Source organism: Eleginops maclovinus, chromosome 21, assembly GCF_036324505.1.
Source record: "Eleginops maclovinus isolate JMC-PN-2008 ecotype Puerto Natales chromosome 21, JC_Emac_rtc_rv5, whole genome shotgun sequence".
NCBI classification, from domain to species: domain Eukaryota; kingdom Metazoa; phylum Chordata; class Actinopteri; order Perciformes; family Eleginopidae; genus Eleginops; species Eleginops maclovinus.
Window position 1 is genome coordinate 13214094 of NC_086369.1, and position 27108 is coordinate 13241201.

General features: G+C 43.8%; 2 protein-coding genes across 2 annotated transcripts in view; both read left to right on the forward strand.

The window, feature by feature from the left end:
• The first annotated feature begins 92 nt into the window (after window positions 1–92).
• Window positions 93–15956, forward strand: zgc:101569 (uncharacterized protein LOC449822 homolog). Its single transcript, XM_063912639.1, has 7 exons — window positions 93–326; window positions 1588–1758; window positions 4696–4793; window positions 5435–5579; window positions 12701–12850; window positions 14571–14686; window positions 14880–15956. Exons 1-7 carry the CDS (start codon window positions 185–187, stop codon window positions 14985–14987), a joined length of 930 nt encoding a protein of 309 aa, XP_063768709.1. The 5' UTR covers window positions 93–184; the 3' UTR covers window positions 14988–15956.
• Window positions 15957–18051: 2095 nt separating this feature from the next.
• The window catches only part of bmp6 (bone morphogenetic protein 6), a 36169-nt gene continuing 27112 nt past the window's right edge, over window positions 18052–27108 (forward strand). The window contains exon 1 of the mRNA XM_063912637.1: window positions 18052–18935. Coding sequence (XP_063768707.1) covers window positions 18527–18935 — 409 coding nt within the window. The 5' untranslated portion in view covers window positions 18052–18526. The remainder of the gene's footprint in view (window positions 18936–27108) is intronic.

Here is a 27108-nt window from a genome sequence, read left to right on the forward strand (position 1 = left end):
ACCCGGAACCTTTGTTTAGTTGTTGTTGTGGGGAGTAGAAAACTGTTACACCTTTTTATATCAGAGTTGTGTTCAAGTTAAGTAGCATATTGCGTGAAGAGAAAGTAATGCTAGTATTTGCTGTCAGTCAATGCGTTTAATGTGTTTAGCTAGAGCTTCTGTTGTTTCATGAGTGAGTTAGCAAATGGCGCTAAAACGTTTTTCCTCGTTGACACCAATGTTTGGGGCTTCGTTTCGCTGTAAAACATTTGGACAGGCGATAAAAACGAGTTTGTTGTCAGTAAAATCCTACAGCACTGCAGCGGGAGGTGAAGACTCCGAAACAGGTAAGTTTGGAAACATGCAGTAACTCAACAATGTCAGTGGGAGGCACCAGAGGCTGCAAATATGTCAGCACAGATATTAGCACACTCAATGTCAACTATAGGCCTTTATAGCAATATTTGATCTAAAACTACACAATTTAGAGCTTACAAATGGCACAAAATGTCCACAGGTGTATAGTTAAACATAAAGAAGCTTACATTTCCAGTCCCCTGAACGCAACCTTTAAATGACGTCTGAGATAATAAGGTCCAAGCGCAGGTGTAATTAATTTACTGAATGAGGTTGTGAGTCCATCCTGTGGTTTTTCTGCCATTTCATAACAAAGGTTGGTGTTATTGTATATTGTGTGATACATGTAATGTCTTTAATGCATTTATTATTAGTGTTTCATATATGTTTATGTTTTATCATTCTTTTACATTTATTAGTTCTTTTTTTTGGGAGGAAGTGAAATGTTGTGTCATGTTGAATGAAGTGTATTCAAACCCCCACTTATTCAGTCAAATTAAACCATCAATAAATATAGGAAAATGATATGAGAAGGCAAAATCAAATTATTATTGTCCTTTCTTGCCTTTAAAATGAATGCCTTGACTACAATTACAATAGTTGACAACACATTTTTAATTGACTGAATAGTTTGTAGCTAATTTTGCTAATGCAAACATTTGTCTAACTAAAGTGTTTCCTCTCTCCGCTCAATGTATGTTGCTCACACTTGGTGCTTAAGTATAGCTGTGAAAAAGCAGAACAACCCTACACACAGGTAGTAAACATGGTTCCACTCCCTTGCACACAATACACTGTGATAATTAGTTTGAGGTGTGACAGAGTAGAAAGGCCTGCCTGAGACAAATTGCTTCTTCTCCCTCCATCACTTCACTGGCTTTCTTTAGCGGTCCGTTCTCCTAGAATAGCAGTGTGAGCGAGGTTAATGCGTTTTGTAGCTCTGTTTCTTTGGTTGACAGTTGGATTGCCTCGGAGGACCCTAAACAATGTCAGGTCAAATGCCTGCTGCAACCTCAAGCCACACACACTTGCAGTATACACACACTGAGACAGAGCCAAGGTCCTCACATCAATCCAGACCATCTCTTCTCATTGTTTCACTGCCTGTCAAAGATATCTGTCGACATAAACCATTTACATTCCATCTGCATGCCTCCTACAGCGGAGGTTAAACCTTTTATGTCTGTGGGTCTAAGTGTTGTGGTCCCTGTTGGTCTGTGTCTCTGCATCTTTATCATTCTCTGTCATTAGTTGCGGGACAGAGCGTGGTCACAGAGCGCAGAGGGGCTGTGGTTTCCGTGGCAATAAACCGTCCCGAGGTGCGTAATGCGGTGAACCAGGAGACGGCGAGGCGTCTGCTGGAAGAGCTGGAGGCCTTCGACCGTGATCCAGAGTTAAACGTGGCTGTCCTGCATGGGAAAGGTAAGAATAGGAGGAAACCGTTGCAGTGTCTTGCTCAGAGGTACTTCACTTCACAGATAATTTACAGAGATACTTCAGAGGATTACATCTTGTTGAGGGGCTTATCTCCTCAGCATCAGTCGTTTTCTTCTAGGTTCCTTTCCCCTTCCTCGATTTATATGAACCTCATTTTAAAGATTTGAGCACCGCAAAGAGTTTCTCGGTATGGCATGCAATTCTGAGAGCGTTAAACCTGGAAGTAATAGTTTTGGTAAAATATGCTTATCTCCTTTAATGTCAAGCGATAGACGAGATGATCAAAAACATAGTTGTGTCTAAATGTGCTTCTACTTCCAGCAGCACGTTAGCTTAGCAGGAAGACTGGGAACATAAACAGCTTTTCTGGCCGGCTAGCAGAACGTCTAAACCTCACTGATTCTTATATCATGTTTGTTCAGATAACAAGTTGTGGTTTAATGGAGTATTACATGCCGGACAGTATTTCTTGGCCAAGAGCAGTCACTTCCTGGAGTCTCCGCTGATTGTTTGGCAACATTGCAGTGATGACAATCCTCATATTTTAGCCTCATATTAACAGCGTGGCATTGATCTAATCGCATAACTCTGGGCAAGGAAATGAAAAAGAGAGAAAATCAGGGAATGGAAGTTTATTGTTTTTCACGTTAGACAATTAGTTTTTGCCAAAATGTGTTTCACTTAACGTCCTGGTTCTGTAAGCGAAGGAAACCAGACTTTTAAGCCCTTTTTAGTACTCATTTTTGTATAAAGTCAAACTTTATTATCAAACCAGCAGAAATGTGGTTGCGGCCCGGTATATACGCACATCCAGGGGCTCAAAATACTTTCAAAACAGAAACGGAGAACATTGTGGGTCATGTTCTGACGCAGTTATGGAAAGTCACAGGATTGTCACTGAAGCTTCTCAGCCCTTCATCTCTTCCTCTCCTCTGTCCTCAGCCCTCAAACCTGCTCTGCGTCACTTTCTTCCTCTGCGTCTTTTTTTTCCAGCCTGTGGAGTCCTTAGATCTAACCGAAGTGCCGAGGTGACCAAACCAATTGCACACACAGAAACAACACACACACCTGTGAGGTGGCCTGCACTGTGTCAGCCGCCCAGAGCCAGAATCATGCCAGGGCTGCTAATACCTCTCAAAATAATCATCACACACACTGAATGACCTCCTTCCCCCAGTGGAAATAATGTCTTCAACCTGGATCAACCTGCTGTATGAAGTGCACCGTGGCCTCAAGAGACAAGTATATACTTTGTTTGGTACTTCAGAGGTTGGAGCCTCTCCAGATGACAGCTGCAGGGTGCCACTAGTCTCAGCTGTGAACAGAAACAGTGTGTGCGTTAAGGAGTAATTAGCTCGTGTTAAATGGGTTAGCAATGAGCGGCACAGTGGGTCGCTGCAGCTAAAAGGCTCTTCTGTGATTCCCACTATGTCTGTAATGTGCTTTTAATCGTCTCACCACACATTCCTGTCAGCAGGTTGTCCTGTGTTGCAGCGCCACTATAACCAGTAGACTGACCTTCAGAGGTGATTAGCTGCCTGTCTGTGCTATAAGATGACAAGCAGGGAGATTCTATTTTGGCTGAAGTTGCTCTGAAAACATGAGGGATCCATTTTGTTCAAATTAGCGCCAACACAATCACACTCTCGGCTCTCGTTTCTCAGTGTCGATATGTTTTGTTTAACCCATGGAATTAAGAGTAATTGCTTTCTGCAGGTTTGTCTGAGTATGCTGGCACATATTTGGAGTGTTTGGGATTCGGATTTCGGTGGGCGTTTGTGGTCGGGCACAATCAGAAGTCAAGCTAGCCTTGTCACTACGGCACATGTTCATCTGAAGAGAGAGGAAGCCAATATTGTGCTGTTAAGCATCTCTTGTCTCATAACGTCACATTGAACATGAAACGTGAGTTTAGAGGTGAATGAAATAAAAAAACATCCATGCAGTTGAATTTAGTGTTGTTAGTATTAGAGAACAGAACACTTTTCTGAAACGAGAACTCCTACTTTATATATTTTATATTTGCATACTTGTGTGTTTTTATCAGCAATAATGATCCGTTCTATTCGATCCATGGCATTTAGAGCCTGAAACTGAAGCAGCGTAATAGAATTCTGTTATCATTAATTGGAATATTATTTGATTTTTATTTGGAAAGGAGTGTAAAATGCTTAAAACCCACAGCCTCGTTTACCAATCATAGGCCACATATCTCCGTTTGGCCCCTCAGTTCATTAACAACCCTCCCTAGCAGTGTAAATGGTGCTTTAAGATCCTCCATGAATGGACCAGCTCTTCACAGATTCTGCTCTTTTTTGTCGTTGCAGGACAAAGGGGTTTAGGGAGCAGTGTCACTTCGCTGCTCCCATAAACAGCATGACGCACAGTTTTTCTATAATTGCCCTGCGCTGACCCACAGCTGTAATCAAAGCTCCCAGTCGTTGGGTGTTGCTGGCACATGTGTTCGTTATAATCATTTTCATTACTGCAACATTACGGGGCGAGGAGGATTTTATGAGTCCCTGCCTGAGACTGTGACATAGTGTTTGTAGGCCTCATGGGTAATGTTGTAATTACCACATGAATCCAACGGAAGGGGCTGTGGTGGGAGTATGTTAGTCTTCCATTAATGAGGATATTGTGTATATGCACATGTGTGTGTGTGTGTGTGTGTGTGTGTGTGTGTGTGTGTGTGTGTGTGTGTGTGTGTGTGTGAGCACATGCTTGATGTGTGACTATGCATGGATGTAGCCTCTTTTAGTGAAGAGAAGCTTTTGTGTGCCAGCCTGCCAAAAGCAAGCTGCTATCCAAATTGCAGCCTGCGGACTCCAGCTCAACTTGTTGTTTTTTTCATCCTCATCATTTTCCCTTCCTCTCTGACTTTCCATCTGCCATACTTTGTAATTTTGTGGTCTCCTCCAGGAGGGAATTTCTGCGCTGGTTATGATCTGAAAGAGCTGGCCAATCACACAGCCTCCCTCAAATTGGAGCAAGATGTCACCAAGGGTCCCGGTCCGATGGTGAGCGCTGTGTGTGTGTGTGTGTGTGTGTGTGTGTGTGTGTGTGTGTGTGTGTGTGTGTGTCAGCCTAACATCTATATTTCCTTACACTCTTAAAGGAAGGTTTTCCATTGTGGTGACTAGTGATTGTGATTGTCTTTAAGAGTTTGTGACGACAGGTAGTGCTGAAAATGGTGGCTTGGGAAATGCCTCCATAACTACAGCTGTGTGTGTGCAGAAAGTCCTCACCTCCTCACACTGCTATCACTCGACAAAGAATAAGGATTATGGCATAATATATGTTCTGCAAGCTTCAAAAACTGCAGCCTCCATATGTGTTTGGATTGCATGTTAAGTCTTTGGGATGGCGTGGACCTCCTGTGCAGAAAATGATAGCGCTGAATCCCTCACAGAGTACACAGGGCTGCATTTGTTCAGCGAGAGCCAGGGCTCAGATCATTTGTTACTCCTTTGTTTGACTGTTTGGAATCTATAATTTATTTTGCAGATAGACCGTGGAGATCACAGAGGTCAAAAAGCCTGAAATAAAATATGCCTTCATACAGAGATATACCTTACAGTGTGTGTTTTCTACAGGAAGCAGTGTTAACAGTGTGTATTCCTCCTCCTCAGTGTGTGTTTAATCCATTATTTTCCTCCAGGGTCCGAGCCGTCTGCAGCTGTCGAAGCCGCTGATAGCAGCCGTCAGTGGCTTCGCTGTGGCTGGAGGGCTGGAGCTGGCTCTGCTGGCAGACCTGAGGGTGGTGGAGGAGAGCGCCGTCATGGGGGTGTTCTGTCGCAGGTTTGGTAAGTCTGCCAACTCGCGCTACTGCTGACCTTACTGCTCATGCAGATACTGCTGCACTATACGGCACTGTTCTTCTTTTAGTAGAGGGGGTCAGGAGTGCTGTGTTTAAAAATGCTACCAGTGTTGGTTGTTTTACAATCTTATTCAAGGTAGTCAAAAATGGCATCTTTTTTAAGAATGCCCTGCTGACGCATACACACTCCAAAGCTGATCAATACAACCACAGTGTGATCTGTTGGCCCCTGAGAGCCACGCTGGATCTGCTGAGGGGTTTAGGGACTTGCTGAGGGGCAAGTCACTGCTGATAATGGAGGATGTGCAAGCGCTGCTTTTTCACTTTCTCTACCCGGGTTTCTGCTGCTGGTCCAGCAAGAAATCCCTCCGGTCACAGGCCTGCTTCAGTCGGTTTCAACTCTAACTCCATGTTTCTGTTGCTGCAGGCTCTTCTTCTTGTACTGCTACCATTTCAACTGTCTCAGATTTTATTCTCAGCGAACATCACATTTTCTGGGATGGGTTTTAACTTCTACTTAGTACCTCTTAGTACCATCTATTAGTTTATTTTAAAAAGCATACAGCAATGTACCGGAGATAGCACAATGCTTATTTACAGTACATCTTTGGTCCTTAGGCTTATATATTTTACCCATTATAACAGTATAAAAATGCTAATTGCACATTAATAAATACAGCTCGGACAAGCCTTAATGACAACGTGTCTCGTGAACACAGGACTGAATAATGGATCTATGTTGCTCAACTTCTTCCACTATTACTACTATCACCGCAGTTGCAGGCATGGTGCCCCCCACCCCCCGTTCTCTGTTTTGCTTCTCCTCTAATTATTATATCTGTTCATGAAAATACCGTGTGTTTTTGGAATGCATCATCAGTCTCCTAATGCCAGGAAGTCGACGCTGTTTCTATTTTTTAACACTGTGACTCCATCCTCTGTTATCAGCCTAGCCTCCTTGTTTGTGTGCGAGCGCGGCGGCGTCGTGCGATAACACCGGTGACCGTGACCTTTTGGCATCACGGCCTGAGTCTGCTGGGCAGTCTTGATAAGTAGGAGAGGAAGCGACCCACTGCCAGGTTTCCACTGCGGGGCCGAACAGGGCTTGCGTATTATTTATGTGTCACAATTTCCTCATAAACAACATTTTCCTTTCCTTGTAGCTTACTGGCATGGTCTGCCCGCTGACTCGGCTATAGTTTCAAAAGAACAAGTAGTACTTTGCATCTTCTGCAGTAAACACTTGAAGCTAATCCTGAACCCAGGACGTCGTGGCTGACTTCACTCTGTAAAAGTGGCTCGTGTTGGACTGTTGCTCACTGCTTTAGCCATGGTGCTGGAGGGTTCAAAATGCAACCCTAGTGTTTATAAATAAAACTGTTGTACTATAATTTACTGGCAGTTCTGGATTTAGAGTGTAAACATGCAGGGCTTATCTTCTCAGGCCTGTAATTTACAGGAGAGCATCCTGGCAGTGCCCCTGTCTGTCTTGTCTGTCTTGTCTGTCTTGTCTGTCTTGTCTGTCTGTCTGTCTGTCTGTCTGTCTGGTGGCATGGCTTCAGGGCCAAGGCCATGCTCCATTCTCTCTGCAGTATCGCTCCTCAGTTGTCTGACCATATCTTGCCTATATTTCTAAAAATAAGGAATCAATACTTTTGGTGACGGTCCTAAAACGCTGGTATTGTATGAGCACCGGTGACAAAAACATTCGAAAGATAACCAGCTTTATTTATTACGATGCTAGCTCTTTTCTTTCTGTTACCTACATTTACTTTTAAGCAGCGTCTTAGCTTTTTGCCAGAAACCAAAAGAGAAGCAGGGAAACACCAGGGCTGCAGACAGCAGTTCGGATTAGTTGACAGTGGAGAAGATGTATGGTGACAAACTTCTTTTAACAGCTTTAAGGACCTCAGTGTAAACTCTGCATGTCCCATTAGAGACATTAATCTAAAGCCTGCACTTCTTCCATCAGCTCCAAACTATGTTTGGGAGGCAGAAAGAGCGTTACTGTGGTTTTGACACATTAAGTTGCACATTTCCTCCCAGTAATTAATTCTCTGCCTGTTGATTGCCACATATCTTTTGGCTTGTTTGTCAACACATTTGACCCGTTTCCCCCAGCTTAGTTGAAACCGCTGTGGTTTTTCAGATGTGCATTTAGCAGGGTGACTTTTACTGCTGGTTTTCAGCATTCTTACACACACACACCACCTGGCTGAATGATGCACAGCACAGCCATCACCTTTCCGAGGCGGTCTCACTGCAGGTGTTGGAACATTAACAACATTTAATGGAGGCTGCATTCCACAATGAGACATTATACATAAGACCTAAAGTAAGTTCAGAAAAACCTATTTACAGTGTAAAATTAGTGCTTTAAACAATTGAAGACGGAACTTCCCTCCCCATTTACATCAAAAGTAGCTCTGCTCCGTGGGACGCACAGTTTATTTAAAGACCCCGTGTTTCTTACAGATTGTTTCCTTTTAATGGTTGAATTCTGTAACCGTTTTGGGGTCGGTCACAGATGGCAGCAGCCGGAGGGAATCCCTGGTGGCTTTGGAGTCAAAAAACCCAGAGGCTCTCTGCACCGCTCTGATGTGGGCCAATGGCAACCATAAGGATCTGACAGCTTTCTGGCATGTGATTGGCTGCCGAACCTGCGGCTTCCTGTCTGGGGCCCCTCTGCCTCGCCGAGGAGGAAATGAGAAGGAGGGGATGGTTGCGTCACAGAAGTCTGGTATTAGTGTCTAGTGCTTGTTGGATTTTGAGAGACCTGAATGAAAAACCACCGTGCTTACCTAATTCCCTGATGTTATTCTGGTTCCTGAACCCAGAGGAACATTACAAAGCAAAAAAAAAAAGTTGGCACCGGAAAAGGAAACTTAAAATAGTTCAGTAATACTTCATTCAAGGATTTCTCTTTGGTGGTGAGGCTAAATCAGGCGAGCATGGAGGTTATCCAGGATTGTTAGGATAGCGCTCCTCTGATTTTCCAGTTTGAAGTCAACCACCAAACGAAGACCCCTCAAACAAATAGAGCAATAAGTCATAGCCCTGTGTCCTCCCTCCCTCTCTTCTTCTTCACAGTTTTAAGTCCTGTCTCATACCTGGATGAGGGACAGACATCGTGCCAAATAAGAAGAAGCCACATGTTGAATCGAAGTCAAAACCTCCGTCCAAAGCTGACATAACATCGGCCAATTCAAACACCCGCTCCGTGAGTTTGAAACTGAGTGACATAGTCCAGTAACTACATCATCTCTCTTCAAAACCGACCTTTTGAAATGTTTTCATAAGGAGTGAATGGATCGAGCAGTTGTTTGTAGAGATAACATTTTAAGAGGATACATTGGTGGCCAGATGTGGACATTATTTTGGACATTTACAAATCGTTTGAAATTAATTTAAAGCCAAATCCTGGCTAGAATAATTAGAAACTGTGTGCCTCACATTAAGTTACTTAGGCACAGACTGATATGTGATGTCTTATGATTTGATTTCCCTGTTTTTACGGTGCCGTTGGCAGCCATGGTGGTCTCGTATGATGGTGCCCTGCGCAGCCTGGTATTAACTCAGTGGGCTAAATACATGAAATCAAGCTAACTGTGTGGCACTCGTGTTTGACCCAGCCCAGTGCAGCTATTTTCCTTAAATTTTATTGAGGATTTCAAAGTGAGCTTCCATTTGAAGGTCTGCCTTTTTGCCCCCTTTATCCATTTAGTCTGGAATTGTCCGGAAACAGTTAATCCACATCAAACTTAATCGCATTACCCTCATCATGGGAGGTCATTGTAGTGGTTTTTACTTTGATGTGGTGAGGATGCCAGCATCACACGGGAACACCTCAGTGCGCCGTGTTTCACACTCTTGTTCTCGGGTTATTAAAAGCTGTAGATGTGATGTGCCAAGGAGTGTGATCTCTCCTTTCGTAAGAGCTTTGGCTTCCGAATTTTACAAGAGGTCGGCTACAGAGCAGCCTGTCTTTCAGCTGGTGGAGATTCAAGGTCTTGATGTCACGATTAGTTTCAGTGCGGTTAAATAATAACCGAGAGGGCTTTAACCCAGGTTTGTCTTCGCTCTTAAATAACTGCTTAGTAGTTTGATTTTACATACAGAGCAAAGCATGTCATTTACAACAAAGAGTGTTATGTTGGTACCAAAATCGGACCAAACGGAGCTGATCCGCAGCATTAATTGTTGCAGTTAACACCTGTGTGTGTATGTGTATGTGTGTGTGTGTGTGTGTGTGTGTGATCACGACAAAATGTGCTCCTGGAGACACCTACTCCAACGGGAAAATAAGTGAAGCAGTTTTGAGTGGTTTGCCAGGTGTTTCTGTTACAGGTATCAAAATGCCCCCTCCTCTGCATTTAACCCATCCTAGTACTAGGAGCAGTGGGCAGCTATTGTGCAGCGCCCGGGGAGCAATGGGGAGGGGGGATTGGAGGTGTCCGGTGCCTTGCTCAAGGGCACCACAGCAGGGCCTAGGAGGTGAACTGGGACCTCTCCAAGTAGCAGTCCACTAGCCATATTTTTTCAAGTCTGTTCGGGGACTTGAACCGGCGACCCTACGATTCCCAGTCCTAGCCCCTACTGACTGAGCCACTGCTGGACCTTTTTTTCCCCGCTGGTTGTGTCTGTTGCATTGGAGTTGACCTATCAGAAGTAGTAGTAATAGTTACATCAGCTATAACATTGATTATTGAACGTCTTCGGTTGGTCTGTTGGTTTGTTTGCTTTGATGTCAGCTGGATTACTGGAAGAAATACTGGCTCGATTCTCATTCTCTTTGTGGCATGGGGAAGAAGCTGTTACATTTTGTGCAGACCCAAATCAAAGGGTACACAAACGCATTATTTTTCATGTACAGATGGACTGTTGGAGGTCTCTGCTTTCCGAAAGCCCTTTTTCCTGCTAAATGTGACTGAAGAATATACACATATCTAAAGAATGGATTGGAAACCAACATACCAAATTTAGTAATTGAAACCAGTTGTAATGACTCATAGTATTCAACAGAACTGAGCTGTGCTGCTATCACAGACCAACACATTATGTCCAACTCTGTAGCAACTAGATAAAACACAAGGCCCCTTCTGTCCCAGACTTCTCCAACACGATAAGCTGTGATGCAGGAAGAAAGCCTCCTCTGATATCTAGTTATTAAACAATAGGCTCTGCTGACTCATGTTCAACCTTGTTATTAACACGCTTTAGTTCTGACATTGGACTTATCTGCTTTAAAGTAAGGCAGAGGGCCTTTCCAAATGTTCAGAGCATTACTGAATAACAACAATGACAAGTCTACCATTTCATTTCAACCCTTACTGATTATCTAGCATCAGGATCACCACCAAACATCTTCCTCTATGGATCTTGGTATAGGGGATCAGCAGCTACCGCTCCATCTTCTTTCAAGCCAAACATGCCGTTTGAGTTAAACGACTTCAATGAGTTGCTTTCAGCCTCTCGGCTCCCATTCATGTGGGACAAAGCGCAGGTCTCTGTAAATTCCCGCAAACAGGACACATCAGAGACGGCACTATCAGACGGAGAGGAGCGTGAGTGCTGGAGGTGCTGGAGACGAGTGCTGCGGATAAGAAGGGAGATCCTTCCGGTGGCTGATAGCGATGGTGCCAACAGACTGGAGGTCAACCTGGCTCTTTATCTATCCTTTTTAGAGTCGGGCTCCGTCTTCCTCTCACTGTTTTAGATCCAGCCTCCTGTCTCCCTCTTCCTCTTTCTGGCATTTGCTGTGACCGAGGGTGATAGTGTTGGACCCAACACGTAGAAGCTCTTTGATAAGTAGAGCGATGATTCCTAACCAGAACTACTTGTGCTTTTGTAGAAAAAATGGATTATGGATTGTTCAATTTGGTGCGAGACAGGGCTCCATAAAGTAGTAAAACCCTGGAATACTCTTAGCAATTGTCTAATTTAAAGACCTTGAACCTCAGACACACCTGCACTGCAAGGATCCGTGCTATTCTTGTAATTGAATTACAGCTGAAGGAATTTGTCACGTATGTGGCATTTCATGGTCTCAGGGTACTCAACAGTACTCTGTAACTAACTTATCAGAAGGATACAGAAAATGGAGTAAAATCTAGTTTATGCAGACAGTGTAACACCATCCTCCCCCACATAATCACAGTCTTCTGTCTTTCAGAGCACCATATGTGCCGACGGTTTGAACCCCATCCAGGCCCCTGGAGTGGTCGCAGTTGCATTAACACTGGTATTCCATGTATTCCCATTTAATTTATTTGAACGACGCGGAGAAAGAGCCTGAGTCCCAGAGTATGAATAGAATCACAGTATTTCCACAACTCCCCACAGAATGAGAGGGCGGAGAAAAAAAGAAAAGAAAGCTAGCATGATGATTTGGGGTTATGAAAACATGTCCGACACATGTGCTCTCAATAAGGGGCGGTCAAATAGAATCAGCGACTCGGAGGAATTAGGGAGTCGGGATCGTGGCGTGGAACTTGGGAGCCCCGAACAGTAGAACGCATGCCAGTTCCAGCTGGTGCTCTTTAGAAATTAGGACAGATGCCAGAAGCTTACTGTACCTCGCAGTGGACTCTGTCTGCTCTCGTTTCTCCCCCCTCTCCCCATCCCTCTCTCTCTCTCTAGTGTAGACGGCAATAATGCAAATGTGTCCAGTGAGACTGAACGTGAGGAGGAGTTGGAGTTTACGCGCTCACTGAAAGAAAGCAGTTACAGTTGAGGAGTCAAATTGTTTCTAAACTTTTTTCCCCTGACAGCTGTAACCTAGATTAATGCCAGCAATATATTATGTCTTTCCAAGTGTTTCTATGGCTGCTTTCACACGGTTCCAGTGACTTGAACCATATACACTGGCACAGTGCCTCACACTTCCTCTCACCTTTTACAGTTAAGAAATATAATACTCTTCACTGGGCAGGAGTTTCCAATGTGATGGAAAAGTGTAGATTTTTAAAAGACTGAATTATCAGAGACACCACCTGATGTCTGAGTGCCAGTGTAGGGGGAGGATTGGTCTGAAATAAACACAGAATATGTTGTGCAATATCTGATACATTAAAGACGTATTTCATACTGTACTTCTCTTTGTTTCAGGTGTTCCCCTGATTGATGGAGGCACAGTGCGGCTCCCGCGTCTCATTGGACTGTCTCGAGCCCTCGACTTGATTCTGACTGGGCGACCAATCGGAGCGCAGGAGGCTCTCGCCTATGGACTGGCTAACAGAGTTGTTCCTGATGGCCAAGGTATCGGAGTTAGTCTAGATTCTGTTTAACTTGTGCAGTGCCATGGGTAGGAAAGAATAGATAAGATTTAAAGTATTGGTAGTGACTGCTTGGTCTCACTCTTATTCTTTTTACCTCATCTTTGAGTATATTTATCCTTGTGTTTGATCACAGCAGCAAACGGCACAGGATCTTACCCAAATCCTCCCAACCAATCAGATAACACTGTAATGAACAAGCCCTTCAAACCTGTGGACATCTCTCCCACTTCTTCACAGCTGATAAATGTATCTCCTTTCTGGAAGCAAGCAAACATTGAGAATATCTACAGGCTATTGGCCATTATCTAGCCCCCCCAACCTCCTAATTCTCCCCCATCTCCCCTTCTGAACTTGACAAATCACTGCCTGGCATGAAGACTCCCACATGCACCTAGGAACCCATCCCCTCAACATTACTCACATCTTGTCTCCCTGCTCTCTGCCCACTCATCCTCTCTGTAATCAACTCCTCCCTGTCTACTGTCTCTGACCCCCCCCACTCAAACATGCCTCTGTTATACCTATCCTCACAAAACCTGGCCTTGACCCTGACATTCCCAGCGTTATAAACCCATCTTCCCTTGCAGCCTTATATACTTTAACGCACCTTCACCTCCCAAGTCAAAACCCTCCCTCCCCTCTTTTCAAACTGCATTCAAAACCCACTTCCTTAAAGCCTTGTGATGGGACCCCACCCCTTCTTCACTCATTGTTATTATTAATGTAATGAAATCGTTTTTAAACTCCAGCTGCGGGTTCCTTTGCTGTTTCTCCCTTTTTAAAGTGGCTTTTAAGTACCTTTTTAAGCTCTATAAAATAAAATGTATTATCATCATTGTAGTTAGTAGTGTAGGACATGTGTTGGCATAAAGAAGCGATGTGAATAGAAGATATTGGGGAGGCTGGAAGCCCTCCATCTGTCTGGGGGAAGTAGAAATCATTATTCACTGTGAAGACATGTCGACACCACCGAGAAAAAAGGCCTGTGACCAATTTTCATTCAGGAAACATAGTTTTTAGAAACTCTATTGTAGGAAAGATCAGACAAAATCCTATATAACGTAAATATTTTCCAGGCAATCTGTTTTCATTATTTGGCTCCAAAACAACACCGCAGTCGTAACTCAGCGTTAGCACTACTCTCCTCACTGATTCCAGCAGCAGTCTGAGGATTTCGCTACGCATGCGTTTCAATGCAGCATTTCCCGTATTAAATTAAAGCATGAACGCCCCTGTATCCTTAAAATCCCCAAAAAGCCTTTCCATGTGCAAACCTTTGGCCCCCCCCCCACTCCCCTTAGACATTAAAAGAAGATTAGCTTAATTCTTTTAGGAAGTTCCTCTTCCCACAGTCAAGCCTCGGTCTAATTGGCCTCTCTGAAGGATGATGAGCTAGCGGATTTCACATCAGAGGGAAGCTAAGAAGCAGCAGCTTACCAAAACACACACTGACACACAGGGCATCAAAGTGTGGCATCATGATGCATAGTTATTTTTTCCATAGGACCGATCCGGATGTAGTGCTGTGCTTCAGATTTGTGGGGAGACCAGCAGAGAAACGCAGAATAGAAAGGCTGCTGCTAAGAGAGAGGGTTATTAACACAGAAGCCTGTATGCATTCCCCATATTATAAATGCGTTTCCTTGTATGTGCTGTGTGTGTGTCCATCTGTGTCACTGACTACCATGTTGTAAACACAGCTTTGCAGGCAGCGCTGCAGTTAGCCGAGCAGATCAGCTGCTTCCCTCAGCAGTGTCTGCGGGCCGACCGCTCCTCAGCCGTGTTCAGCTGCTACGACGCTCCCTCCTTCACTCAGGTACACGTGATGTAGGAATATTACACTAGCATACCAACATTTGAGCTTCATATGACATACCGTACTGACAAAACATCTGATACATCTCACATATTGTACGTGTCATTCAAACTGTTGTTTCGTCTTCGAATTGTTTTAGAACATCTTAAAGACGTTTCAGATCAAAAGCTTTAATCTGTTTTCCTCTGTGTAGGCCATGCAGTACGAGATGGACCATGGAATTCCTGTCGTCCAATCAGAAGCCGTCAGCGGGGCAGCCAGGTTCACGACAGGAACTGGAAGAGGAGGAAAATTCTCCTAGTATTTATTTGAAGAGGCCTCGGGAATCTGAGGTGATCTAACACATCGAGCTGCAGCTCCACTGCTCTCCACAAATGCTTAATGTGTCTGATCGGTTTTGCGTTCAGTTGTTATCTTAACATTCTTACTAAATATAGTGACATGAAGTTGTGTGATATTCAAGAACTAAGTAAGATTGTTTGCCTGGTTTTTTTTTAAACAGTGATCAATAAGAATAGAAATACCAAATCAATGAGAACAAAGGTAAAGTTAGTCTAACGTACAGTATGTGTTGCTAAATATAGTATTGTTAATATATCAAAGCCACAATTCTGAAAGGGAATAGAGCTTCGTATTAAGCACACACTGTGGTCTGGCTTTTATTTGTCTTGATGTAAACACAGGTATTTCAGCTGTGATTTTCTTCAGTCTGTTCCTCTGGTTTCTTGTGAACTATAAATACGCATGCTTAAAGATGTGATCTTGCACCTTTTGTAAAAAAAAATGTTCAAAGCAAATCATCAAGGAGAATCCCTGAGATGTCTTTATGTGCTGGGCGATGCAGCGCTATAGGAAGCTGTGACCACAAAACTAATCCAACACAAAAGACTGTAAAGGCATCAAAAGCACAAAACCTGCAGCAGCTCGCCATTGTTCCTTTGAGAAAACACTCGATTACTGGGATAAGACTTGTGTTCACGAACCTGTGCGTGTGCGTGTGAGCAAGTAACCATAGCAATATACTGTAATTATTGCAGAAGATTCAGCACTTCTTGTCAGATCTGTGCCAGGTGTAAGCATTCCTTTGGTTTTGGAGAACGCTTCCCCTTAATTTTGCGTGTTGAAGAGATGTGTGTGAGTGTGTGTATCGTAGTTGAGCACACAACACGCATTGAAGAATCTGTGTGTGCGCTGTTTACTGTGAAGTCTTTTCTGACCTTTTAAGGTTCTTTAATAAAAACTGTCTCGCAGGAAAAAGGGAGAACTAAAATCAAGATGTATGATGGTGTGTGTGTGTGTGTAAAAGAGATAGATACAGACAGACAAAGACCTCATTAGGTTTAGGAGGTGTCCTGTCTAGACAGTGTGATGACAGGACACAGAACCTCTGTTTAATGTTTCCTCCTCCTCCCTCGACTTCCAATTCACCCAACACACACACACACACACACACATCACCTGCTCTGCCTCCGGGGATCCACACGCACAGCGTTGCTTAATGTCAAGCAAAATGTTTAGGACATATAGAAGTATGTAAGTGCTTTTTCTGTGACAAAATCCTGCAGCCTCTTTATCACAGGAATGTTGTGATAGCACTGAAGAGCACCAACGAAGAAGAAGCTGTGGATGTTTGTTTAACATGACGCATGCCCAAAAATAAATGCCCTATTGAGTGTTTAAAACATGGGTTTAGTGCTTTTGGTCAATGTGATCTGAGTTGGTAAAAAAAACACCTCATTTCCTTTCATAATTTTATCTGCAAAATTACAATTTCCCTGTGTTTGTGCCCAAAAGGGAACTTGAGGAAGCTTACTATTCACTCTCTTTGCCAATAGAAGAATACATGTTGAAGTAGCATGAACTCGTCGTAACTGAATATGTTATACATTAGGAATAATCTCTCATTAAAGTAAATGGGTGTTTTAAATCCAAGGAAAACTAAAGAATATGATGAATGACATCCTGGAGATTCCTTATTGGAGTTAGGCCTCTTCAGTTTCTGTTATTTTAGAGTTTCAGCTGTCGCTTACCTCTCCAACACACACAGGTACATGCATTATCATACCCAAAACTCTTTATAACCATCATCTTGTGCTGACAGGATTTCTGCTTGGTAGATGGGGGGGAAAAAAATATGTTCAAATCTAGATCTCATCTGCAGTGCTACGCCCTACAAAATACTTGCCAGAATTTTAAACAAAAGCCTACGTGTTTTAAATGAATGGACAAAACATGCACAAACAACAGCTGGACCTTTTTTTGACATGCTGTTCAGTTATGTAGTAAAGTTGCATGACATTTGGTTTTTAGTTGGGGCTACCCGGCTGTGTGTGTGTGTGTGTGTGTGTGCTGGGTGCTGGTATGTGTAGCTTTGATGCTGGTTCTCACTCTTCACATGCAGATAAGATAGGCTCTGGCTGCAGCAGTAGCAGAGACACAGAGAGATATGGACACCTTTGGACTTTATCACCAGGACCATCACTGTCTGAAGGGGCCACGAAGACACAACACAGGTTAGGGTGAGAGGAATGATGGGAGGAAGAGGGAGGAGAGAGGGAAATAAGCATTTAAAGGATTCTAGGACATCTGCTCTCCCTTCTATTGTTATCGTTTTAAAATATGTTTAAACCTGTAGCATGCATGGCGTTTCACAGCAGGCATTTTAGTAATTGGTGCAATCTGTTCATTTGAACAAAAGCAGTGACTCCAAGGTGCAGCAGCACTCTGCAGCTGGTTTAGATTTTAAATGTGATGTTATTCAATTAATTAGAATACTTAAGACCGTTTATTTCTGTAGCGTTTAAAGGACATCGGATCACTTCTCCGTGAGTTGCTGTGTGTAATTGCCTGCTGTTTCCAACTCCATCGTCAGGGGTCGTGCCTCAACTGGGCATCATTTATTCTGCTTCAGCGGACACGCACCTTCATTCTGGACGTGTGTAGATGTAATCCATGCCCCGTTAAAGCTGAAGTCATTCAATTAGCCCACTTTATTGTAACCACTTGAAAATACTTCCTGTAAAGTGAATCTACAAAACCCTATGAAACAAATGAAGTTATACCCAAATACTACTCTTAAGATGCAACAGTTAAATATCATAACTCGTTTGTCACAGAGTCAGATCATGTTGCAGGAAGATTCTGATGAATTAATGCAACGTTATTTCAGTAGAATAGAAAGGCTGTCATTCTGACGCGACGAAAATGTGGAAATGTGATGTTGAAGTTGTCCTTATTGCCTGAAGAGCTCCACCTCTGGCTCCGTGCGCGCGGAGTGGGCGGTTTCAGAGCACACACACGGACGTACACGCGCGCGCCCGCATAATATGGACTGCAACCTGCTGATTCCAGTTAGACTCTCATACAGCCTGTAGGAGCGCCGTCACTGAGAACACTTCTGCTATTAAAGGGCAACTCTAATCAGTGCGCAACATCGGACACTTTTATATTCCGGAGTAAATAATCCTCTCAAGTGAAATGGCTTCTTTCAGAGGACCTGTTTTGGTGAGCTGTGTATCAAACGGTGTCTTCTGACCGACTAACCGGAGCGCTCAGAATAAAGTTTCTCATGCTGCACTTTATCCTGAGGCAGCACAGCGCGCTAAGAGAATCAGAAATGAAAGCAGCAGCGACACTATTCTGCCCATTTCTCTTTAGGAAGTTTTTCAAATGGCTTGATTCACGAGTCTTTTCTCGCTTTTGATCTGCGGCTGCGACAGATAACCGCGCGCTTCGGACGGACTTTGGTTACCATTACGCCTATATTTCACATTTGGATAAGCGACTGAAGCTCCAAGCCAGAGACACTTGGGACTCGGGACAGCACCGCGGGACTACACGATGAGCAGCTGCTGGCTTGCCTTGGTCGGATTGTGGTGGAGCGCTTGTTACTGCATGTTCCTGGTAGCAGGGAGTAATTATTCACTGGATGGAAACAACGAGGTGCACCCGGGTTTCATCCACCGGCGGCTGCGGACGCACGAGAAGAGGGAGATGCAGAAGGAGATCCTGTCCATCCTCGGGCTGCCGCACAGACCGAGACCGCATCTGTCACACGGGAAGTACAACTCCGCTCCACTTTTCATGTTGGACTTATACAACACCATATCTAGCGAGGAGAAAAGCCAAGTGGAAGGCATGCTGGACCAATATCATTCCATGCGAACCACCCAGAGTCCTCCTCTGGCCACATATCAAGAAACTGCCTTTCTGAACGATGCAGATATGGTGATGAGCTTCGTAAATCTAGGTGAGTCACGAGAAACTATTTTTACTTAACATGTTTTGGTGTGCGCAATAAGGCTCTTAATGTTTTAAGACTTGGCTCAGAAGTTTAGAACGATAAATTAAATATTAAAATCTCAAATTTCCAAATTAAATTAAGCCTGGACAGGTGTTTGGCACAGGCAAGATTAAAGTGTAGACTCTGTGGGAACAGTATGATGACATGTTGTAAACAGAAGGGATAAAGGTGCTCCTGCTTCTCCTAACATATATATTTAGTTATTTCTCACGTTTGCCCTTAGACCCCTGAAGTTTATTTTTAAAACACACTTACATTTTATTCCAAACACGGGACACTATCACAGAGGCCATACTCCCTCTTCCCCTCTCTGCCTTAGACAATCTGATGAGGTTTGTATTGTTTAGTAGTGATTTATTGGTACACGTCCTCTCTCCGGGTAGATTGGCCCTCCTCGGCTCATTTAGAGGACCGAAATTCTGTGGTCAGTGTTGCTGTTCAATCTACTCCAAGATTTATGTGTTCGCGGGGAAAATAGACCTAGGATCCTCAACAAAACTTCAACCACCACCGCTGGTATTTGTATATAGGGGCTATTCCTGCTGTTGACCTCCAGCTCAGAGCGCTGCGGGTTCTGTGCGTAAACTGCGTTGCATTGTTTGTGTTACCCAAACTGATTTGTCTTTAATTGGCTCCAGTGACGATAAAGAGGGACACTTTAATCATAACGAGTTCGGAACATAAAAGCCCAAAGGCCTTCCTTCCATTAGCAGCTCCAGTGTTTACTGGGAGACTCTAAACAGAGGCCTGAAGATAAACAGAGGCGCTGCCAGAGTCAGGCTCTGCTGGACAAGGAGGCTTAAATCCAGATTGATTGTCATTCTTCTTGGGAACTAAGGGCATTGTCATGATCTGGCCATGAGAACAGTGAGGATGTTTCACTGCTGAAGAATGCAGTTTGCTATTACTCAGGCTCTTATTGTAACAGGAAATCCTTCAAATACTTTATCCCTCACCTTTATAAACAATTTAACAGTGTGTCAGTACCACACATGAAGAGGAACATTATTGGGAGGAAGAAAAGGCAAATGGTTCTCTACTTATTGGTCCTGTGAGTATTGGTGTTGCAACATGCAGTGATGAAAACCAGATATTCAGACGGAAGGAGGCAGAGGCTTTGGTCTCAAATATCGAAACCCCTCTGTTGGCTTCTGTGTGGGAGTGTGATGGTGGCGGCGTGGTGTTTGTGTGTCTGTGGTTTTGGTATTCCTGTGCTTTGTCAGTTTGGGTTTATACTGCGTTGTTGCACATCTGGCTCTCCACTTTGATTAATCGCATCCTGTGCATCTTTTGACGATTCCCTCAGATTTCTGCGGTGACCAGGGATTAGGTTGCCATCTCCTCCAGCCGTACACAGAGTCCTAACCGCCCTGGAGGAGGGACGACTTCCTCCCTGAATGTGATTGTAATTAATGTTGGACAGGCCAAGGCTTTCCATCTGCTTTGCAAATAAGGCCTTGCATGACTACCGTGTGTCATCGCCATCCGATTAGTTTTTAATGCGTCTCCTGCTCGATTGGAGCGATTTGTGTGGATCGACTAAGAAAGCTATAGTAGAAAAAGGCCAGAAGCCCTCCTGGGTGGTCCTTCTTGTTTTGAAACCAGCCTAAAAATCTGGATATCATGTGTGGCCAAAGTGAAACTACAAATTAGAATCAAGATAAATGAAAGGAAGCGAAGCGAAGAAGCCAAACAATCTGTCTGAAACGATTTCAAAAATTTGGGGCAGGATGAACCGACAGCCTACAGCAGACCGACAGCCTACAGCAGACCGACAGCCTACAGCAGACCTTTTGAAAAGGCACCTTCGCTGTGTAATGTGTGTTTGTGAAGCCAAATCAAAGAAGGATGCAGCCGCCCCGTTCACACTGATGACCTGATTAAAAACATCTCCCAGGTCTCGGTTTCACATCAGCAAATCCTCCCTGGGTTGTAGATGTGAGAGTTTTCGACTTTAAAACCGACCCACAGCAAATAAAACGATGACAGTGATTTAAGTTTCGGCGTGAACTGATGTCTTTCACAGCCAGCTGCAGCAGTAGCACAGATAGAGAGCTCATTTCTGAGCGGATTCTCTTGGGGTTCGGACAGATTTAAGAGCCCCTGTGTTACATCAAGTCTCAAGTGCTCTCTGCGAACCATATGCCTCTTCCCCCCCCCCCCCCCCCCCCCCCCCCCCCTGCATGATTCATGAAGACTTCTTGTTCAGGCATCCATTCTCCTTACCTTTCATCACTTGTACAGAATGACCCATTGAAAAGGAGCAAGTGGTGGAAAACTTCACATCGGGGGACGAGAAACATATTTTCCAGTTCCTTTTTTCATCTTCTTTCCTATAAAAGCACCTTCATCACTGTTTGCCTTGCGGACGTCCTGCTTTCCACTGAGGTCTATTGAAGTGACACTGTGTGCTGAATGACTCATGCTGTCTGACACGCTGCAGCTCCAAACATGTCCTGTTGCACTGCAGGGTCCCCTGGTAATGGCAGCGGTCACCGTTAGAAGTTTTAGACCTCTGGTTCTGCTATGGAGTGTTTTGTCCCTGTTTTGATTATCTCATGCGAACGCCACGCGAGTGATGCCATGCACATTCCTGTCAATGGTTTCACACTATTCCCCTGATAAACAGGTGGCGGTCATTTTCCAAGATCTGTGCCCACTAGCAAAAGCCACAAAGAAGACTGCAAGATATAAACAGGGATGTAAACAATACAGGGTTCAGATTTGTGAGAAATTAAACGAAAACCATGTGTTCTCATGAGAAACGCTGGATGAATAAATGCATGTTTTTTTAATATTTATATTTGGTGAGCACTCCAGTTGAGACATTAAGTGGAAAAAGGATGACCGATCCTCTTCAGATGCCAGTCTCTGTTCACAGGCCTATAAATCTCTCACAAGGTAATATATGGCTGAGTGAGGGGGCAGACGCGGACAAATATCGGTAAGGTGCATCCCAGCGGAAAACAAATAAATGATTTCATTTCTCCCTCAATTAATGAGAGCTGACATATTGCTGAACAAATATCTGCCGCCACTGTGACGGCTATAATAACCAGCAGGGGAAAATGTGCTATTCCTATCAGGTCTGGTTCTTGTGGTCGAGTCAAGGATGCACAGAAATGGTATTGGTTTCACGGGTCACAGAACAGGAACTGAAAATGTTGTTACTGTGTCATCTGCATTTAACTGTGATGAGTTGGCTTGCTGCTGCTCTCCACTGCCAGCCAGTTACACAGGTGTGGAGGCCTCTCTGAGCCTGGTTAAAGCTTGCATTACTGGTTTGCTCTCTCATTTAAGTCCATTCATTATTTTAAAGTCAATATTTTCCACACAGTTTTAAATACCTTTCATGGTTAACAGGTGAGCTGGACCCTGCCCTTAAGTCTTGGTTTTCCCAGGCTGCATGATATAATATAGGAGTCTACTCAAACTTTGCAGATATATATAAAGCTAACCGTGACTGACTGCGTTGACTATGATCAAGACAAAATGTTTGTTTGTTTTAACAGCCCCTCACTTCGTTCCCACTCATACAGATCATTCAGTAGCAGAACTAATCAGGGATCGGAAACGCTTTATGTGACGGGGAGAACGGCGGCTGATTTCAGGGTCACTTCAGTTGTTGTAATCATATCAACAGGTGCTATCCATACAGAGAATTACATTTGAATCCCTCCCAAATGCTTTTTCGTTATCAGCAAGCAATCCAATCTGGCTTAAAGTGGCTCTTTTTGAACATCTTGTGGCCCATTTTAAAGGTGCTCCAGTGTTTGGAAGGTTAAATCACACATGCCTTCTCTAGCTCAAATATTCTATGATTATTTTATGCTTTCATGCACTTGTCTGTCATCACTGCTGCTCTCCTTTTCTTATTCTCTTGTCTGTCTCTGCACACCTCATTGCATAGCTATAGCTGAGCTGTCACTACACCTCTTACCTAAGTCAACAGCCAAGCTTTCTACTAGCTGAACCTCCCACACATTAAAGGCAAACAAGCCAGAGAGCCTTAAGAAGTGGGTTTTCAAGAGATTAGCCAGGTCCAGACAGCCCAGGGCTTATTCTGAAATGAAGTGCCCTTATTAAGCGACTGTTTTCCCTGTCTTATGATGCATGGCTGCATTTCTCAGCGCCTTAGCTCAGGTAAGCCACTTCCTTTGCTGCAAAACGTGTCCCAAAGCCCAAGCACGATCAAATAATTAGTCGGCCTCCATCAAAGAGTCAGTTGTTTGATGCAGAAGGGAGCTTTGGAAAAATTTCACTAAACCGCTTTAAAACACTTCCTGCTCAGATTTGAAGAACGGAACGGAGGACCACCCGTCACTTCACCTCAGCTTTCAGCGTATCGTAAACAATATTAGCCAGAATTCAAGATTTGCTACAGCGGAATAAAGAAACTTTTCAGAGACATAAACTTGGCTTTTGAAACCCCCTTGCGATGGTGAGAAAAGTTATATTAACAAACTACAAACCTCTGTGTTTGTTTTCCTCTGTTTACAGGATCAGATATTTCTCTGCTGCTATAAGCACACTTGTACTTGCAGGGATGTTCAAGAACGGCCCAAGATATACAAATAATTCAACTTATTTGGTTACAGTGTTTTAAAGTGCTTCCTTTTTCTCATGTTTGGATTGTATTGGTTGTCAAGCCTTTTGGCCAAACACACAGCCGCCTCGATGAAACAAACAGTGTTGATGGTGGAAACATCTCCGGTTAACCTGATTATGCATTTTCCAGTCCAGCTTTATGTCTGCCATAAAAGACGAGGTGTTACAGGACAACTCTATTGTCCATCTGAGTTTTTGCCACGGAACTTACCTTGTGTAGGAGTGTGTGTATCCTGTGCAGCTAACCTTTTTCTCTGGGTGTGTAGATGGAGATGTACACACACACTGTTGGTCCACCCAAGGGTCAGAAGATAACCATTTATAAGAGAGCATTCCATTTACACTTGAAGTCATCTCTGTCACACACCCTGCTCTTAACACCTAGCCATGCACACACACACACACACACACACACACACACACACACACACACACACACATCACTCCTCCACCCCAGCGCCCACCCACCCTGATGATATCTCTCCCTCTCACGCCATAACTCCCTGACTTGACGAGATGGCAGCAGAGATTGGGGCTAAGTACAGAGATTACACCTCCTGCCTTGTTTGTGCTCTCTGTCCTCATTTCTTCTCTTGTCCAGTCCCATGTCTCCATCCGACATTCCAGCTGGGAGCGATGGTTGCGTGGGATGGAGTGTGACGAGATAAGAAGGTGAAGTGCGGCACACTCACGGCTGGTAACGATCTATCGAACGGAGCAGATAACTCTGGCGGAACATCTGATTAGGGCCCGCTGCTCCCATTTATCACCTCTGGGCAAGGAATTTGTTCCTTTTCTTTCTTTCTGCGGCAGAGCTTCACTGCCCTCTCACACATCTGTTGTTTTCTTTGTATCTATCTCTCTTCACACATCTTTCTCTCGTCTTCGCAATGCGTCAAGTTATTTCACAAAACCTCAGAGAGAGTCCTGAACGCACGCTATGCAACAAGAAGCAGACAGACATTGCGTGATATTAGGCTATTGGCTCTGTAACCATTGATTATAGTGTTGGTTTCACCAGACAGTCATGGTCCAAATGCAATTTCAAATGTCCCAAGCCCTAAAAGAAAAAACGATTATAGTGAGAAAAGGCACAATTTCATTATACCGACGTCTGGCACAAAGTTGAAACAAATGGCAAAGTTAATAAGAATTCACATATATCAGTACAGGCTATCGTTGCTTTTCACTGTCTCTTGTTGTAGTGTTCAGAAAGCCTTTAAAAAGTTACATGATTTGTTTAACTGCTTGAATCCGTAAATGTGCTTCTGAGTGTGAGTATGTCTTCAAATTAGGAGCGACAAAGAGTGTGTGCGTGTTTACTCCTCGATTGCTCTTTCCTGTTAAGAGCGCCGTAAAGCTGTCTGCCTTGTCTTTGAGGAGGCCAGGCAGAGGAGATCATTAACCTGGGATTAGAGTGTGTGTGCTTGTGTGAGGCTGTTTGTATGTACCAAGTTTGTATACGTGAACGAAATAGACAAAGAAGGAAACAGAGAAGGAAAGATGCAAACAAACGCATCCCTTTGTTTTGATTTCTGCATTTTTGCAAGATCTTTGCGTAACCCAAGCCTCAAAACCCGCTCTGTGGAAAGTTAAAACACCTGCTGTTTAGGTGGATGTGATGAGGTTTGGAGTTATGGTATGAAGAGGAAAGAGGAACATGTGGATACCATAAGTGGCATGAGGGCAAACTGCATCAACGTGTAGCTGTTTTGATTTGAATTACCACACGCCTCTGGTTGACCCTTACGTTTATCTTCTGTTTTTAAAGATGATATCAATGATGCATAGGTGTCAACTTTAGTGTTAACGAACATAATAGTTAACAGATTTTTCGGCTCAAGTTCGCAGCAGTGAGAATTAGAACCTGTTAGAGTAACGGCTTGAAACATTTGTCACTGTAAACACAGCTCAAGAAAAAGCCCTTAAACACTTCATTTTTTAAGCAGTTGTTTCACTGGCTTCTAGGTGCACACTTGTTTTCTACTCTTCTGTTATTTCAGGAGTAATATTTTGAAAGTATTTATCATTTATTTCAATGCTTGTATTTATTTATCGGAGATTATTTCACTGCCGTTTTTTAAATCTCTTTTGATGTTACATTACGCAGCACGGGACATGAGCTCTTTAAGTTAACAATGGTCGGTATGTCTTTGGAATTTCTCGTCCAACCCGGTGTTAAAAAGGTTGTGAACCGCTGAACTCGGCATGTCCTTGTGTGCCCAGTAAACTCCATTCATTATCATAATGACCCCATCGTTTGCCCTGCCGGAGAGCCGCGCTCTGGTAATGGAGATGAACACGGCCGACAGGAATGGCGTTAATGTCACAGTAAACATTCCTGCAGTCGCATTCCTCAGTGAAGCCACCGGGAAGCCCACAGGGATTTATCTTTAGTAAATAAAAAAGCAGAGGAAGAGAGAGAAAGGGGGGAAGAAAGGAAAGAGAAAAAGGCACACCCAGAGGATGCTTGAGTGGTGAGAAACTCTGGGACAGATGAAGGGTGATTTAAAGCCCTGGGTGACCTTGAAGGAGCAGAGGAAAGAGGGTGTGAGTGTGTGTTTGTTCTGGGAGCCACATATACACTTGTGTGAATACAAATGTCTTCATGAAGATGGTTTATAGTCAAAACAAGTACAAATATGATGGGAATCCTTTTCTCGCCATGCAAGTATGTCAAGCGATATCTCCAATACTTGATCCAGACTGGATATCTTAGCTATTTGCAGATTGCCAATATATTTAATGCTGTTCATTAGGGTACATAGTTTAGCGATCTTCTGACTTTTTCTCTTGCACTACCATGAGCTTGCTATGTTCAATTTGTGTTTACTAGCATTGCCCAGTTGGTTGATTCATAGCTGCTAGCATCAGGCACATTGCTTTAGGTCTTCTGTTTAGTGGATACAGTTGCTGTAACACATCACACAGCACTGATGATGTTGCGTTTACTTGCTTTGCTAGAACCTTCTGCACAGATGTGAACCTGTTGCATTGAGTCAGACATGACGATGCTGAGATGGTTTTCAGCACTGCATTTTGCTCCAGTGTGTTTCTTTTGCTTTAACAGGCAGCGATACTTAAAGTCTGTGTTGGAAATAAATACTCACCCAATCAAATCATTCTTACAAATTAGATAAACACACCACAATAAAACATGATGAACCCAGGTAGATCAACAATAGCTGCTCATGTGATGGTGATAAGTGTGTTAAGGGGGAACTTTCCCTCAAAGGTCAGGGCCAAGGTTTGGGGAATGAATGTAATCACTCAGTTTCATAAAGTCTCCACAAAGAGAGACGTACCAGCTCCCTTTGTGTGTATTTGAATGAACTTGTTAGACGACAAGAACTCACACCTCGTTATGCGAGTCAAGTCTCCATCACATACTGGTGTCATAGAGAAAGCTGCACCCCTCGGCCCCCTCACATGTTCCCAGGCTGGTCTTCTCTCTAAAGAGGACATGCCTGAAACAACAACCCTAGGTCCACAGTGAGAAAAAGGCCCCATG

What these genes read in the sequence shown, in the direction of transcription:
- zgc:101569 (XM_063912639.1), top strand. Translation starts at nt 185, where the DNA reads ATGGCGCTAAAACGTTTTTCCTCGTTGACACCAATGTTTGGGGCTTCG. An exon ending in AGGTGAAGACTCCGAAACAG is followed by an intron (nt 327 to 1,587) that starts GTAAGTTTGGAA and finishes CTCTGTCATTAG; the next exon opens with TTGCGGGACAGAGCGTGGTC. An exon ending in ACGCTCCCTCCTTCACTCAG is followed by an intron (nt 14,687 to 14,879) that starts GTACACGTGATG and finishes TCCTCTGTGTAG; the next exon opens with GCCATGCAGTACGAGATGGA.